This window comes from Oncorhynchus clarkii, chromosome 28, assembly GCF_045791955.1.
Source record: "Oncorhynchus clarkii lewisi isolate Uvic-CL-2024 chromosome 28, UVic_Ocla_1.0, whole genome shotgun sequence".
NCBI lineage: Eukaryota > Metazoa > Chordata > Actinopteri > Salmoniformes > Salmonidae > Oncorhynchus > Oncorhynchus clarkii.
Window position 1 is genome coordinate 32,888,258 of NC_092174.1, and position 17,508 is coordinate 32,905,765.

At 43.7% G+C, this 17,508-nt stretch overlaps 2 protein-coding genes across 5 annotated transcripts; one reads left to right on the top strand and one right to left on the bottom strand.

Moving 5' to 3' along the window:
• The first annotated feature begins 191 nt into the window (after positions 1 to 191).
• On the top strand, positions 192 to 2,242 carry LOC139387038 (ubiquitin-like protein NEDD8). The gene is made up of 4 exons (XM_071133010.1): positions 192 to 351; positions 1,507 to 1,554; positions 1,712 to 1,794; positions 1,900 to 2,242. The coding sequence occupies exons 1-4, from the start codon at positions 334 to 336 to the stop codon at positions 2,015 to 2,017; spliced, it is 267 nt and encodes an 88-aa protein (XP_070989111.1). The 5' UTR covers positions 192 to 333; the 3' UTR covers positions 2,018 to 2,242.
• A 110-nt stretch (positions 2,243 to 2,352) lies between these two features.
• LOC139386526 (AP-1 complex subunit gamma-1-like) lies at positions 2,353 to 16,679 on the bottom strand. 4 transcript variants are annotated; one of them, XM_071132134.1, is made up of 23 exons: positions 16,455 to 16,677; positions 15,602 to 15,809; positions 15,081 to 15,314; positions 13,792 to 13,916; positions 13,423 to 13,564; positions 13,124 to 13,220; positions 12,793 to 12,869; positions 12,490 to 12,585; positions 12,302 to 12,382; positions 12,113 to 12,211; positions 11,911 to 11,966; positions 10,131 to 10,244; positions 9,855 to 9,995; positions 9,485 to 9,539; positions 6,615 to 6,737; positions 6,386 to 6,475; positions 6,149 to 6,276; positions 5,863 to 5,967; positions 5,055 to 5,199; positions 4,748 to 4,898; positions 4,357 to 4,511; positions 4,052 to 4,150; positions 2,353 to 3,961 (listed from the first exon to the last, which is right to left on the bottom strand). In XM_071132134.1, the coding sequence occupies exons 4-23, from the start codon at positions 13,914 to 13,916 to the stop codon at positions 3,863 to 3,865; spliced, it is 2,178 nt and encodes a 725-aa protein (XP_070988235.1). In that variant the 5' UTR covers positions 15,081 to 15,314; positions 15,602 to 15,809; positions 16,455 to 16,677; the 3' UTR covers positions 2,353 to 3,862. The 4 variants fall into 4 exon arrangements, with proteins under 4 accessions (XP_070988235.1, XP_070988236.1, XP_070988233.1 ...); XM_071132135.1 differs by lacking the exon at positions 15,081 to 15,314 and having other exon boundaries at positions 15,742 to 15,809; positions 16,455 to 16,679; XM_071132132.1 differs by lacking the exon at positions 15,081 to 15,314 and having other exon boundaries at positions 16,455 to 16,679.
• Positions 16,680 to 17,508: the final 829 nt, after the last annotated feature.

A 17,508-nucleotide genomic window follows, 5' to 3' on the forward strand; every position in this document is an offset into this window, starting at 1 on the left:
ACCTGTGAGAGGTCAAGGAGCGATAATTATAGACCTAAAAACATACCAACATCATCAGTTTTGGTATTTCCTGGTCTGAAAACATCCTTGAATTTTTATGGGTTTTAAAAGTAAAAATTGTAATAGTCACATATTTTCCCCATAAAGTAGTCTGCAAAGCGGAACCTATGTCTCACAAAACACGATGGACAGACGGAATAGTGACTTACACAGGAAATAAAGTTGAATCAAAAAGATTGAACAATCTGGTTTGCTCAATTTGACAGTACCACACTAAGTGTGGATTAGGTATTTTTTACATCGATTTAAAGCGTATTTTATGCGACTGTCAAAATGCTGATCAAGGTTAAGGTAAGACCAGCCATTTAATTGGTGGCCGGGACCGCTAGTTTACATACTAGTTTACATACTGAATGATCTCATCACCGATCTAGCTATCTGCAGTAGCTAAATATATGAATAGATCTGAAAAGCGCTATATAGTGGACATTGCAGCAGGCCATTGACATTGAAACAGTCATCCCCATATAGAATGTAGAGTTAGCTAACATTAACTATACTGAACCAAAATATAATCTCCACAAGTAACAATTAAAGATTTTTCAGAGTTATATTTCATATAAGGAAATCAGTCAACTGAATTAAATTCATTAGGCCCCAATCTATGGATTTCACAGGACTGGGCAGGGGCGCAGCCATGGGTGGGACTGGGAGAGCAGGGGCACAGCAATGGATGGGACTGGGAGGGCAAGTGCTCAGCCACAGGGGAGCCAGGCCAAGCCAATCAGAATGAATTTTCCCTCCAAAAAGGGCTTTATTACAGACAGAAATATTCCTCAGTTTCATCAGCTGTCAGGGTGGATGGTTTCAGAGGATCCCTCAGGTGAAGAAGCCAGATGTGGACGTCCTGGGCTGGAGTGGTTACACGTGGTCTGCGGTTGAGGCCGGTTGGACATACTGCCAAATTCTCTAAAATGACGCAGGAGGCAGCTTATGGTAGAGAAATTAACATTAAATTCTCTGGCAACAGCTTTGGTGGACTTTCCTGCAGTCAGCATGACAATTGCACGCTCCCTCAAAACTTGACACATCTGTGGCATTGTGTTGTGACAAAACATTTTAGAGCAGCCTTTTATTGTCCCCAAGTGGATCGATTGTTTTGGCAAAGGAAAACTGTCTGCCATCTTTTATATCAGCTCATGAAACATGAGACCAACACTTTACATGTTGCATTTATATTTTTGTTCAGTATAACTAATTTACTTTAGGTAGCTTACTACCATACTAAGTTAAGTTGTATGGCCATTGTCCTATGTTTGAGCTGCTTTGCTCACCCAGTCTTCATCTTAATCCAGACAGGATACAAGGCCTCACTTCGTACAATAAACAGGTGCTGTTGAACCATAGCCATTACCCACTAATTTAGGCCAATCCTTATAAGATGTTGCTGTTTAGTGCAATATTGTATTTTATGCTCTGAAATTATCAATTATTTTACTGTAACAGACTCTCACTGGCAAAGAAATAGAGATCGACATTGAGCCCACAGACAAGGTATGAAACATTACATTATCACTTGAGGTTGATGATATTAATCTCATGGATTTGCTTTCTATGTGTAATATTTAGATTACTCATGACAGCATACATTACTGGGGAGTGACGTCCTAGTAAAGACATTTAGCTCATATGCTTTATTGTACACATGAAGGTGGAGAGAATTAAAGAAAGAGTGGAGGAGAAGGAGGGGATTCCACCTCAACAACAAAGACTAATCTACAGTGGAAAACAGATGTTAGTGATCAACCCTTCCATCACAATCTTGTCATGAAACATCCGCTCCATTTAATCAAGTGGTGGCATTACATCTGGGATGTTTTATCTGCTCCCATCCCTCAGGAACGATGAGAAGACTGCCTCAGACTACAAGATCCAGGGAGGCTCAGTTCTGCATCTGGTCCTGGCGCTAAGAGGAGGGCTAGTCTGCCACTGTAACAGAATACAACTCATCGTCTAGTGGGCAGTGGGGCCGGCCTTGTGCCAACCCACAAGTTTCTGTCATTGTCACTCACACCATGTTGCAACACAGAGCAGCAAATTGCCACTGGTGTGGCACTAATGTTCTTAGGCCTCAGCAAACAAAGGACCTTCTGCTATAAATCTGTGTAGATTGTTTTTGTAACCACCTCTTGCTTTAAGTTCAAGTATTTTGCTTGTGATTAAAAAGGTAAAGTTGACTATTTTTGTTTTGAAGTACATGGCTATATGGCTGCTATTGTATGAGTGTGTGACTTAGCAGTGTATTGTTAAACTACTTTCCATATATAGGCAGTTATAGGAATTATAAACTCATTAAGGTTTGATAACCTTTAATTAGAAATGACAACATGGGAGTTGAAGGCAATGCACACAAACCAAATTATCTTTCCGTCTCTATTTCTCCAGCTGGTTCCTTTGAGGGTAGTGGTCTAAAGGGTGGATGTTTTGCTTATTTGCACTGAATCCCATTGGAAGCATACAATTATTAATATCCACAAACCAATTTACTTACAAACAATTGCAAGGGCAGCTGGTAATAAGGCCCAGATGTTTGGAATATTGGAAAGTTACCAAAATAATTTTCTATTACTACTTTTGTAACCTTGTGGAGGCACTTCTCCAATATGCATCAATTATTTGGTATTGCAACAAGATTTGCAATCTCATACAACCCAAGACTATCTAGTGTTTTAAGAACAAGACCATGTATTTCTTTTTTAGCTGAAAGAGGTTGGGTAGTGTATGCAGGGCAGGGGTCAGGGCCAGTCTTTCCCCGGGCATAAAAAAATTACTTTGGAAGCTAAAGCTATGGTAGGGGAAACACTGGATAGGACTGGCACTGATGCTTCAAAGATACAGCAATATGGGGGATTTAAATCATTCACAGATAAAACAGCAACTCTCACCTCAATAAAGTCAATATACACATACACCATAATACCTCAGCTCCAAAAGGGGGTTCTGAGTGACAGGCACAAGGGAAGAGAGAAGCAGCCAATCAGATGGTAAAGAGAGGTAGGGACAAGAGCACACCAACGGAAGGCATGTAAGTATAGATAAGGCGTAGTGTTAAGGGATGCTGATCATGTGGCTCAGATAGACTAAAGAGAATTGTAACAGTGACCTACACCAGTAAGTAGGTCAGTAGTCCTGGAGTGAAAGAAAAGTTGTCAAGCTTTTAACTAGTTTACAAGGTTGCACAAGCCAAGACTACCAACTACTCTTAAAATGTATCCTGACAGACCCCTTTCATGTGGACAGTCATGATTGCAGTTCTCAGGATTTATTGATCTTCTGATTGGACGAGTACCACTGGCTCAGGCAGACAGTTGCATATTACTGTTGTTGATTGATGTGACACAGATGACCTGCAACTCTGGAAATACACAGCGAAGCTAGTACCATGTCAGTGGTGCATTAATACCGCTAGTTAACCTATGGGTAATGTAATACCAGTAGTCCGAACAGGAGCTGAAAAGGTAGAATGGTGACAATGGCTTTTAGGGTGACAGAGTCTCTTGAGAGTTCATCTACATGAATCCTTGTCAAACTGTAGGGGGACAATTTCCACAGTTCACGAGGGTCAGCCATTTAGAAAAACAACAGAATTAAGAGTAATTTGAAAAAACATCAGCTTGGACTGACAGCATCAGGTTGTAGTGTGGAATAGTTGATTGACAGAGAGGATCCCCTCAAAATGATTTACAGGCAGCTGTTAGGTAGAATGGGTCCCCACTCCTGGGCCTGGTCAGCTGTCGATCCTTCCACGTACATTGTCTGATGTCTGTGTCAGTGTTGATGGACAGGTTGATTGCAGCGGTCATTACCAGGCAGTGCTTGGGAAGGAGTCGATCTGCACCGTGTCCTGGCAGACAGAGCTCTGGCTGGTGTAGCACACACGCACCCTAATCTTCAGACTCACCTGGGGGGGGGGGGGGAGAAGTTCATTTTTAGTCCATTGTGGGTGTGCGCATGTATGTGGTGACCATGAACTGACTGAATGAAGACCCACCTTGTTTGGGTTGTTGAGGAGCACAGTCTGGGTCACCTGACCTAAGCCATGCGCAGGGATGACGTCACCACTCGGAGCCTTCATCTGTAACTGGACGCTCTGAGGTGGATGGGAGTGCGAGGTAAAGGTCATGAACAGCCTATAACTAGGACCCAGAGTTTTACAAAGGTCACAAACAGCCTATAAGTAGGGCCCAGAGTTCTTCCTGGTCAGTTACATGGTCTAGAGGACCCTACTCATGACGTAAAAGCTTGGAATACCAAATACAAAAAGGTACTCCGACACAAAGAGATGGGGAAGCAGACCTTGGGTACTGCTGCTTGCAGGGTGAGGCCAGTGATGTCCCCGTCAGTGGAGTTGGTGGCAGTGAGGGTAACGGTCATCCCTGTGTCTGTCTGTGTGTCAGTCTGTAGTTTCAGCGTCACACCGTTTTTCTCATACACTGTAACACTAGGTGGTGCTATGGAAACAAAGAAAAAAAATCTGTCACTGGAAATCATGGAATTCAACACCAAAAACAGATGATTATTAAATACATTATGAAGATGTACTGTATATTTTGTATAAAGCTACAGATGTGTTCATTCCAAAACAGTTGATATTTGACTCCATCTCGCCCTCCATTCATCTCTTTGCGAACCCCTGCTCTGCCCATCGCCCTCTCTCTCCCTCTCTCAGCTGTTGTGTGTGTCTCACCAGGTGTTACATCCAGGCCTCCCAGCAGGTCCAGTAGGTCTCCCCCAGCCGTGCTGCTAGCTGGGCCGGGTGCTGTGAACAGCCTGGACAGGGATGGGCTGGGCTGGAAAGGCTCCCCAGAACCACCCAGCAGGTCCAACAGATCACACACCTTGACAAGGTAAAGCGAGGGTAAAGATTACACATCATGTAATATTCAAGAAGTTTAGCTTGAGAAAGTACACACACGGTATACAATAGTAGGTCAGTTATATATATCCAGGTAGCTGAAATACCTAAGTTTATTGCAGTCATTTTCATCACTTACCTGATTAGAAGGTTCCTGGGGAAATACTATTTCCTGTGTCAGTTTGGTTGGCTCCAACTCTTTCATAGTCCCCCCTGCTGATTCTCCATTGGTATGTCCCGGGGAGCTTTTGTCAATCACCGGCATTCTCTCCAGCACCGCAGCCCTGCGAGCACAGAAAGCTCTCTTAGCAGTGTACTGGGGTGGGATATAGTGGCTACCATGATACAATGTCCCACTCACTGGCAATGTACCCATACATAAAATATAATAGTAGAAATCAAAAACAAATTCTATTAGTCACATGCGCCAAATACAACAGGTGTAGCCCTTACAGTGAAATGCTTACTTATGAGCCCTAACAAACAATGCAGTTTAAAAAAATACAGATAAGAATAAGAAATACAAGTAACAATTCAAGAGCAGCAGTAAAATAACAATAGCGAGACTATATACAGGGGGGTACCGGTACAGAGTCAATGTGCGGGGGGCACTGGTTAGTTGAGGTAATATGTACATGTAGATAGAGTTTAAAGTGACTATGCATAGATGATAACAATGGACAGTAGCAGCGGTGTAAGCGAAGGGGGGGGGTCAATGCAAGGAGACATTTGATTAGGTATTCAGGAGTCTTATGGCTTGGGAGTAGAAGCTGTTTAAAAGCCTCTTGGACCTAGACTTGGCACTCCGGTACCGCTTGCCGTGCGGTAGCAGAGAGAACAGTCTTTGACTAGAGTCTGACCATTTTTAGGGCCTTCCTCTGACACCACTATATGCATGTATGATTGGCTAACATTGCAAATAGTATTATGTACACTATAGGTTGTACCTCATGTGGTCGTATTTCTTGAAGAGAGCGTTATATTCCACTGCTCTCTGCTGGAGTTCCACGTCGATACAGCTGCCGTAGATGCTGACAATGCTCCTAATGCGACTGCCAGAGAGGGACAGGGGAGAGAAAAACAGGCGGAAGCAAGAGCTATTTTAGTATTCGCTGTATCAGCAATGTAGAGAGTCAAGTCCCAAGACCCCACGCAGTGGGCAAAAAAACTGACATAGCAGTTTTCAGTTATTGCTGTATAGTAGTTCAAGCAGTGTGAGATACTGATGCTTACTCCACGTTATGTGTTATGCGTGTGCTGAGTTTCATGGTTGCTGTGAGAGCGAAGCCCCTGGTTGCTGGCGATGACATATGTGACTGTAGAACCGTTTCCAAGGCATCCAGGACATCATCCTCTGTCACCTAAGGGCAGGACAGAAAACAAGAACTACTGCCTCGGTTTAATGACAATTACTACTGTATTGTCAATTGGTATTATCCATGACTGTGTTACAACAACCAAAGCATGTACCTGAACAGGTTCTGTCTCCTCACACTCTCCTCTCAGAAGCAGGTCTCCATACTCCCCAATACACCAGCACGCAACCTGTACCAGGGATTGCTGCGTACACACAAACGTTGCACAGTGCCACAGCTGATAATCCGAGTATAACCAGAGCCTTGAGATTTTCCTGATTGATAACACACACACACATTCCTACAGAGCATGGCACACAAACACATTCATACTAAAGTCATACCACTGAGATGTCTGTAATCAGGGCTCTGTACAGCTTGTGGACCGTGTAGCAGTGAAGTTCTGTTGCGGTGGTGATGAGCTGGATCAGGTTGGGCACCGTCTCATCCCGCACGTCACCCCCTGCCTGAAAGAGAGTTCTTAGTTTGACTGAGCTTCAAGTTCCTTGGTGTCCACATCAACAACAAACTAGAATGGTCCAAACACACCAAGACAGTCATGAAGAGGGCATGACAAAGCCTATTCCCCCTCAGGAAACTAAAAAGATTTGGCATGGGTCCTGAGATCCTCAGAAGGTTCTACAGCTGCAACCTACAGTTTTGCATCCCTGCCTGGTAATGACAGCAATTGCTCGGCCTCCGACCGCAAGGCACTTCAGAGGGTAGTGCGTATGGCCCAATACATCACTGGGGCAAAGCTGCCTGCCATCCAGGACCTCTACACCAGGCGGTGTCAGAGGAAGGCCCTAAAAATGTTCAAAGACCCCAGCCATAGACTGTTCTCTCCACTACCGCATGGCAAGCGATACCGGAGTGCCAAGTCTAGGACGAAAAGGCTTCTCACAGTTTTTACCCCCAAGCAATACGACACCAAATGGTTACCCAGACTATTTGCATTGTGGCCCCCCCAACCCCTCTTTTTATGCTGCTGCTACTCTCTGTTCATCATACATGCATAGTCACTTTAACCATATCTACATTCTAGCTCAATAAGCTTGAATGTCTGTATACAGTGGGGCAAAAAAGTATTTAGTCAGCCACCAACTGTGCAAGTTCTCCCACTTAAAAAGATGAGAGGCCTGTAATTTTCATCATAGGTACACTTCAACTATGACAGACAAAATGAGAGAAAAAAATCCAGAAAATCACATTGTAGGATTTTTAATGAATTTATTTGCAAATGATGGTGGAAAATAAGTATTTGGTCAATAACAAAAATGTATCTCAATACTTTGTTATATACCCTTTGTTGGCAATGACAGAGGTCAAACATTTTCTGTAAGTCTTCACAAGGTTTTCACACACTGTTGCTGGTATTTTGGCCCATTCCTCCATGCAGATCTCCTCTAGAGGAGTGATGTTTTGGGGCTGTTGCTGGGCAACACGGACTTTCAACTCCCTCCAAAGATTTTCTATGGGGTTGAGATCTGGAGACTGGCTAGGCCACTCCAGGACCTTGAAATGCTTCTTACGAAGCCACTCCTTCGTTGCCCGGGCGGTGTGTTTGGGATCATTGTCATGCTGAAAGACCCAGCCACGTTTCATCTTCAATGCCCTTGCAGATGGAAGGTTTTCACTCAAAATCTCACGATACATCGCCCCATTCATTCTTTCCTTTACACGGATCAGTCGTCCTGGTCCCTTTGCAGAAAAACAGCCCCAAAGCATGATGTTTCCACCCCCATGCTTCACAGTAGGTATGGTGTTCTTTGGATGCAACTCAGCATTCTTTGTCCTCCAAATACGATGAGTTGAGTTTTTACCAAAAAGTTATATTTTAGTTTCATCTGACCATATGACATTCTCCCAATCTTCTTCTGAATCATCCAAATGCTCTCTAGCAAACTTCAGACGGGCCTGGACATGTACTGGCTTAAGCAGGGGGACACGTCTGGCACTGCAGGATTTGAGTCCCTTGCGGCGTAGTGTGTTACTGATGGTAGGCTTTGTTACTTTGGTCCCAGCTCTCTGCAGGTCATTCACTAGGTGTGGTTCTGGGATTTTTGCTCACTGTTCTTGTGATCATTTTGACCCCACGGGGTGAGATCTTGCGAGGAGCCCCAGATCGAGGGAGATTATCAGTGGTCTTGTATGTCTTCCATTTCCTAATAATTGCTCCCACAGTTGATTTCTTCAAACTAGGCTGCTTACCTATTGCAGATTCAGTCTTCCCAGCCTGGTGCAGGTCTACAATTTTGTTTCTGGTGTCCTTTGACAGCTCTTTGGTCTTGGCCATAGTGGAGTTTGGAGTGTGACTGTTTGAGGTTGTGGACAGGTGTCTTTTATACTGATAACAAGTTCAAACTTGGTGCCATTAATACAGGTAACGAGTGGAGGAAAGAGGAGCCTCTTAAAGAAGAAGTTACAAGTCTGAGAGCCAGAAATCTTGCTTGTTTATAGGTGACCAAATACTTATTTTCCACCATAATTTGCAAATAAATTCATTAAAAATCCTACAATGTGATTTTCTGGATTTTTTTCTCTCATTTTGTCTGTCATAGTTGAAGTGTACCTATGATGAAAATTACAGGCCTCATCTTTTTAAGTGGAAGAACTTGCACAATTGGTGGCTGACTAAATACTTTTTTGCTCCACTGTATAGCCTTGCTACTGTTATTTTCAAATGTCTTTTTACTGTTTCACTGTAAAAGCATTTTAGCATTTCACTGTAAGGTCTACCTGTTGTATTCAACACACGTGACAAATAAACTGGGATTTGATTTAGTACTGCCTAGTAGAAAGTTAGACAGCGGGTCCGGATCTAGAACTCTAAATAATGTCACGAGTCTGGGTCGGACCTAATTGTCCCAGGTATGTGTCATTTTTACTGACTTGTCCTGAAGGACCCGTATAGATCTGAATGTGACTGCTGCAGTAGAGAGAGAAATTCTAGAATTTATGCTGCTGCTCTTGGTGCGGGTCGGAACGGGTCCTTTCTGGATCAGTGAAGAACTCCACTGTCTAGACTAAAGTCAAACATTGGCAATGTGGGGTGGCCTAGTTTCCACCCAGACGGCTTGAGGTATAGGCTAGTGGGGTGAGACCAGTGAGACACATCATGGGGGTATTTACAATAGATATTCATAGTTAAAAACAAGTTGTAAAGGCTCTGAAACCAGGTGATTGTGGTGCAGTATATAGTGTCATTATTTACCGTGGTGAGGACATGCAGGATGGTGTCAATGTGCCAGCGCTGAGAGGGAGCATACCTAACAGAGACAGAGACTTAGTGGTCAGTGTTGCGGCTCAGACACAAATATAGACAGTCACAGAGACTGACACACAGGGAAGGCAGGCTCCTGGCTAGGCCTGTGTATGTTTTATGATAGAACAGCCAGATAGCTGTGAGATATACAGACACTGAGAGCAAGACAGAAACACAGTAACGTGTCACTCAAAGAGACAGGGAAACATTCATATAGACAAAGACACAAAATGAGACATCCCAGCACACACAGACCACAAAGAGAGACTATGTGGCATAGAGATTAAAGCCCATAGCCAGGCGAGGTCCAGCCCTGTACCTCTCTGCAGCGTTGAAGATGCCCGAGGTGGTGTGTGCTCGGAGCTCTGGGGGACAGCTGGAGAGGAAGAGGAGAAGCTCCTTCATCAGAGAGCGGATGTTGACAGCTGACACCAGGGCCAAAGAAAGCTCCAACGCCCGGCTGAGTGATAAACATAAATAATAGAACAATATACTGTTTGCTGTTCTCTACATTACCACACCTCCTTCCATCGTAGCTCATGTATAGGCAGCACATGGCCAGCTGGTAAGATAAGTTCAGAAATCACAACATTACCGTTTGACCGAAGCATCCTGGTCCTTCAGGCAGTCCACTATGGTCCCCCTGTGACGCTGCACTGCATTGTGGTCCGTCTGAACAATTTTCTGAAGGGAAGTCATGGAGATATACCTGCGCATGAATAAAAAGAAAGACATTCAGACAAGTTATATTTGTGCATTATATTTGTGTGAGGGCTGTGAATTGATCAACACAATTGGTGCATGGATACATTTCACAGAAAATATACTCTGCTCAACCAAGCAACATGCTTGTGATTCTTGTCTACAAGTATAATTTCCAAGATCTCCCATCTCATATATCTTATGTAAAAAATTGCTGTGTGCTTTCTTCCCTGGTGTTAAGAATGACTGCTCTCCTCCAAGTTCAAGGTCTTTTAATTTTCTTTTAAATATCTACACTACATGACAAAAAGTATGTGAACACCTGCTCGTCGAAAATCAAAATCATGGGCATTAATATGGAGTTGGTCCCCCTTTGCTGCTATAACAGCCTCCACTCTTCTGGGAAGACTCCACTAGATGTTGAAACATTGCTGAGGGGATTTGCTTCTATTCAGCCACAAGAGCATTAATGAGGTCGGGCACAGATGTTGTGCGATTAGGCATGGCTCTTAGTCGGCGTTCCAATTCATCCAAAAGGTGTTCGATGATTTTGAAGTTAAGGGCTTTGTTTAAGCTAGTAAAGTTATTCCACACCGATCTCAACAAACCATTTCTGTATTAACCTATTAACCTTAAACTGTTTCCACAGTTGGAAGCACAGAATCATCTAGAATGTCATTGTAGTCTGTAGAGTTAAGATTTCCCTTCAGTGGAACAAAGGGGCGTAGCCCGAACCACGAACAACAGCCCCAGACCATTATTGTGCACGGCTGCTCGGCCAAGGAAACACATTTCATGAAGCTCCCGACGAACAGTTGTTGTGCTGACATTGCTTCCAGAAGCAGTTAAAAAACATATATTTTTTTTTTTAAACGGTAGTGAGTGTTGCAACCGAGGATAGACAATTTTTACGTGCTAAGCACTTCAGCACCCTGCGGTCCCATTCTATGAGCTTGCCTACCACTTCCCGGCTGAACCATTGTTGCTCCTAGATGTTTCCACTTCACAATAACAGCACTTACAGTTGACCAGGGCAGCTCTAGCAGTGCAGACATTTGCCGAACTGACTTGTTGGAAAGATGGCATCCTATGACAGTGCCAAGTTGAACGTCACTGAGATTTTCAGTAAGGGCATTCTACTACCAATGTTAGCTATGGAGATTGCATGGCTGTGTGCTCAATTTTATACACCTGTCAGCAACAAGTGTGGCTGAAATAGCCAAAATTGAATGGGTGTCCACATAGTTTTGTATATGTAGTGCATCTGGTGAAACGATATGACAGAATGATCCCATCTAAGCCAGTCTAGCAGCTCTCCAGCAGCCGTCACACTGTCACAGGGATGTGAGCTTAAGCCTAAGACCAGACAAGAATAGCCTGCTGGACCAGACAGACCCTACTGAGGCAATCCCAACAGGAAGTATGCCTCAGAACAGACAGATAAAAGGAAACTTCATATGTGAACGTAAGCCCACGACGTACAGAGAACCCTGTCTTTCATTCTAAGGGCTCTAGCTAAATAATCCCACAAATAGACATTACTGACCGTGTTAAGCATGATCAGAATCCAGATGTTTGTCTGCCTCAGGCAACAATAATCTTCTAGGCAACAGGCCAGAAACCATGAAAAAGGACCAGATGAGATCAAAGGAAGAGAGAGAGGGAAGACTAACCGGATGTTCCGATCATTGTTCAGAAGAAATCTCCCCAGGATGTTCACAGCCAAGACCTGTCACACACAAAACATCTTAGATACGGCTTCTGTTATGCAGAAATGTAAGCTACATTAGCCTCCATCACTTGTAGCACTTCCAATAGATATAAATATATACAAACAAGAAATCTCTTGATGACACTATCACACGTGACACTTACCCTCAAGCCACTTTCTGATTTGATGTCCATGACAGTGAGAACAGTTTCATACAAAACAGCACTGCCTGCGGTCTTACTGCTGTCTGTGTTCGTAGCCACCTGAAGGTCAATAACACAAAAGCTGTGATTAAAATCTAAATAGTTCATACAACAACCCTGCATGACTATTTACTGATGAAAATACTGTACCTGGGCCAGCAGGTCATTCATGGCATCACTGGCTGTGTCATTATTGCGCCCCAGGATCCTCAGCAACCTAAGAATGCGCACCTAATGATGGAGGAAGGAGGAGGAAGAGAGAGAGAGAGAAACATGTAGATTCAGTCACAATATGCTTGTTTTTACCCCGATTCCAATTCACTATTCAAAACACTGACCTGCAGGAATGGGTCACTGATCCCAGCCACATTGTGTTCTGGAGAGTAACCCGACATCACCAGGCCTTTCATCATCAGGACCAGCTCCGGCACCACCTGGACCAAACACACACAGAGCAGGAGTCAGGCTCACAGACCATCATCTAGGGTTGTGGGAGAATGTGTTCCGTTTTTGTAATTAGATGTTTAGATGTTTTACAGTGTAAAACCAAAGATATACATTTTAAGGGACTGAAATGGAATGTCTCATGTTGAGTGGATGTACTGGAATGGAGTAGGATGAGGTGTATGTGTGTGTCTTACCTTACGAAACTGCTCTAGAGTGTCTGGGTTGCGCTCACACAGCTCAGTGATCAGAACCACAGCTCCATGTAACACCCCTGCAATTGGACCAAACCATTAGGACAGGGGAATATTTGCCACACTGACACCATTTACTATAACATGCATAATAACAGCTCACAGTCAAAATGTAAGACTACGTACTGTCCTCAAATGTAAGACTGTGAAATAGGTAGAGACGGACAGCCTGGTACAGAGGAGCAGACAGTGAACAGCTGTTTGATTTATTTATTTGAACAGATTGCTGGTAATAAAAATCCATTTTTTAAATGGTTAGAGGAAAGTGACTCACCGTGGTTCTTTTCAGAGAGCAGGGATCGAGCTGCAGGGGTGAACAGCTCCCCTAGCTCTGGTACTTTTCTCACCATGTGTACTGCACATAGAGCTGCCTGAAATGTCAAGGTCATCACGATCCGCTTCATAACTAAAATAACCTTCAACATCAGTGCACATGATTGTTTACATCAGTCTGTTGCAATGCAGTGTTTGACAGTAGTCATCAAGATGGATTGGTTTGTGTTTCTGCATTACCAAGCTCAACCATGATGGAAGGAGTGGCGGTGTGTGTGTGTGGCTACAGACGGTGCTCACCTTCTTCTTGATGTAGGAGTTCGAGGCTCTGAGGAGGCGGTCGATCTCTGGGGCCAGGTCTCGACACATCTCAGCCGAGCCCATACAGGCCAGAGTACACAGAGCCAGAGACTGGACATACTGACTGCTGTGGGACAGGTCACTGAAACACACACACACACACACACACACACAGAGAGAGAGAGAAGGGGTTTCATGACCATTTCTCAATGACTTTGTCCTCAAGTAGAGGCTACTAGACCACTATGTTTATGTGACTAATGACTACATTGATCATACACAGCCTACACATGATTATGGAACTGTAGAACTGTCCATCTGTCTTATATTTCCCCTTTAATATAGCATTTCAGATAAAATTGTCCTTACTTCTTGATGGAGTTAGTGATGAGCAGGCTGGCATCCTGTTTCTCGTCTAGAAGCATCATGGCACCCAGGTACCCAACACGTTTCTCATTGTACCGAGGGCTTGCAATCAGACGCACACACTCCATCTGACACCAGATTGGGGGGGGGGGGGGGGGGGGGGGGGGGTCGTTAGGATACAAAAAGAGCAAATATACCAACTCTAGAGTCATCCCCTGACATCTTATGTACACTGAACAAGAATATAAATGCAACATGTAAAGTGTTGGTCCCATGAGCTGAAACAAAAGAGCCAAGACATTTTCCATATGCACAAAAAGCTTATTTCTCTCAAATTTGGTGCATAAATTTGGCTACATCCTTGTTAGTGAGCATTTCTCCTTTGCCAAGATAATCCATCCACCTGACAGGTGTGGCATATCAAGAAGCTGACTAAACAGCATGTTCATTCCATAGGTGCACCTTGTGCTGGGGACATTAAAAGGCCACTAAAATGTGCAGTTATCACACAATATAATGCCACAGATGACTTAAGTATAGAAGGAGCCTGCAATTGGCATGCTGACTGGAGGAATGTCCACCAGAGCTGTTGCCAGAGAATTTAATGTTAATTTCTCTACCATAAGTCGCCTCAAACATCGTTTTAGAGAATTTGGCAGTACGTCCAACCGGCCTCACAACCGCAGACCACGTGTAACCACGCCAGCCCAGGACCTACACATCTGGCATCTTCACCTGCGAGATCGTCTGAGACCAGCCACCTGGACTGCTGATGACACAGACTGTGGGTTTGCATAACCAAAGAATTTCCGCACAAACTGTCAGAAACCGTCTCAGGGAAGCTCATCTGCGTGCTCGTAGTCCTCACCAGGGTCTTGATCCGTCTGCAGCTCGGTATCGTAACCGATTTCAGTGGTGAAATGTTCACCTTCGATGGCCACTGGCACGCTGGAGAAGTGTGTTCTTCAAGGATCAATCCCGGTTTCAACTGTACCGGGCAGATGGCAGACAGAGTGTATGGCGTTGTGTCGATGAGCCATTTGCTGATGTCAACGTTGTAAACAGAGTGCCCCACGGAGGTGGTGGGTTATGGTATGGGCAGGCATAAGTTAGAGACAACGAACACAATTGCATTTTATCCATGGCATCCGGAGGCCCATTGTCTTGCCATTCATCAGCCGCCATCAACTCATGTTCCAGCATTATAATGCACATCCCCCATGTCGCAAGGATCTATACACAATTCCTGGAAGCTGAAAATGTCCCAGTTCTTCCATGGCCTGCATACTCACCAGACATGCCACCAATTGAGTATGTTTGGAATGCTCTGTATCGACTTGTACGTCAGCGTGTTCCAGTTTCCGCCAATATCCATCAACTTCACACAGCCATTGAAGAGTGGTACAACATTCCACAGGCCACAATCAACAGCCTGATCAACTCTATGTGAAGGAGATGTGCCGTGCTGCATGAGGCAAATGGGGATCACATCGGATACTGATTGGTTGTCTAATCCACGCCCTTACCTTTAAAAAAAAAAAGAAGGTATCTGTGACCAACAGTTGCATAGCTGTATTCCCAGTCATGTGAAATTCATAGATTTGGGCCAAATTAAATTATTTAAATTGACTGATTACCTTAAATTATCTGTAACTCAGTAAAATCTTTGAAATTGTTGCATTTATATTTTTGTTCAGTGTAGCTACATTCTGTATATGTTGCTTGTTTATTTATATTATCAACACTGAGATGTAATGAAAAGCACTGTACAAACTAAATAAATTATTATTATCTTAAGAGCACTGTTCACTACCTGACCAAAGTGGGCGGGGTAGCCCAGCATGTGCACATACAGCAGCTTTGCCAAGTTGTGAGAGCGGGTCCCATTGTCAGCCTGTCTGAACTGTGCCCGGATGGCAGCACACTCTCTTTGGATCACACCACGCTCCTCACCCTGTGTACGGGCTCCTCTGATCACCCTGATCATCTCCTGCAGACGCACCGAAGGAGACATGGCTCTGCTGTTTGAGTGAGTGAGAGAGAGTTCAGGATGAGCTCCAACAACATCAACAAAGGTCCCTATTACCTGCCTGGTTCACCGACATACAAGTATACATAGTAATCTGAACGGGAAAATGCATTGAGTATCGGTCCAAGCAGGACTAATAACACGTTCATGAGCGCCTGTAAAAACACTCGCATTTCCTGTAGTCATGAAGAACAACAATATTACTTCCGAGGTGCAAGTGGGGTTAATGATACACCTGAGAAGGTCTCTAATTCGTTTAATAGAGCAGCCGTTCAGTCATTATTTACAGTGAAAAGTAAAATACGAAACGACCATGATGTACAACTAAACAAGCTTTACGTGATACAGGCAGCCGTGAAATATAAAACAATGACGTCAATTTTATCTTGACACAGTCAATGTAGTTAACTATCAAATTCACTCACCTAACTAGCACTCCTAGCCACACAAAACACACGATGTTTTTATGCTGTGATGGCAAGCGAGGAACCACAGCTCTTGCATAGAAATTCAGATCGTTGGGCGATCTACTTTTAGAACATGTTTAATAGAGATGTCAACCATGCATTTATTTAGCCAGCTAGCTAACGTTAATGCCCGAGGATAACCTCCGATTACATGGGAGCTTGTCTCTTACCTTCAGAAAGTGAAAACGCCCCTATAAAAATACCAAGACGGTTTCTTTGCTCAATAAACGGAGATGTGTCAACATTCATTAAACTCTTGCCTCACAAATGAATGGGCAACTAAACCTAATCGGCGGCTTATATTGTCTGGACGCCTAATGTACGACAGTACCTAAACCCATAAACTTCATCTGAAAAACATAATGGCAGCATCACTTCCGAAATCGGATCTCTGACAAGCCCTGAACTCCGCCCCTTAAGAAAACTGAAGGCTAAAAAAAACAAATTATTTATATACACACTAGATGATTTGTAGGGGGGCGCTGTGTTGAAGCCTCTTGCCTCCATCTTGGCACTCCCTCGCCGTTGGAAAGAAAAATAGCTATAGAAATGAATGCCTACATTCATTTGCCACATTTGTTGTATTACATACACCTTAATGCATGATGTTAGTGTCCCACTATAACAAAAACATACTTAAATATGTAATTTGGTGATATGTAATTTTGTAAACATTTAATTTTAATACAGTACAATTCCATTCATTCCCACGTAGGACTGCGCCTACTGGGGGTTGCCAATATGGCCGACCACTGGCGTCAAAGCCTCTCAATTTCCAATCCAGAATTTATAGACACCTTTGCTAGGAACACTGTCTGTTCCTAGGCCTAGACTGTAGGCTACGTGGAGGTCGGTGTCCTTGACAACAGGGGTGTATTAAGTCGGATTCCGTTTTGCAACAAGAAACGTTTTACAACATTTAGCAACAAACAGTTAGCAACAAACTGTTTATCGTTTGTTCTATGAATCAAACGAAAGCAAACAACTGAATTTGTCCAATACAAACTAGTTGCAAAACAATCCAACTAATGAATACACCCCAGGTGGATGAAAGCTTGAGGTGGGGGTGCTGAGTAAACTGAGGGTGCATTGACAGAGAAGCGATCACCTGAACAATTACATTGAAGGTCATGGTCAGTCATCTTTTTCCATATTATAGCAACATTCCTCTCATCAGTCATCCCTATAAACGTCATTTTATTTTCATCCATAACATTGTGTGTG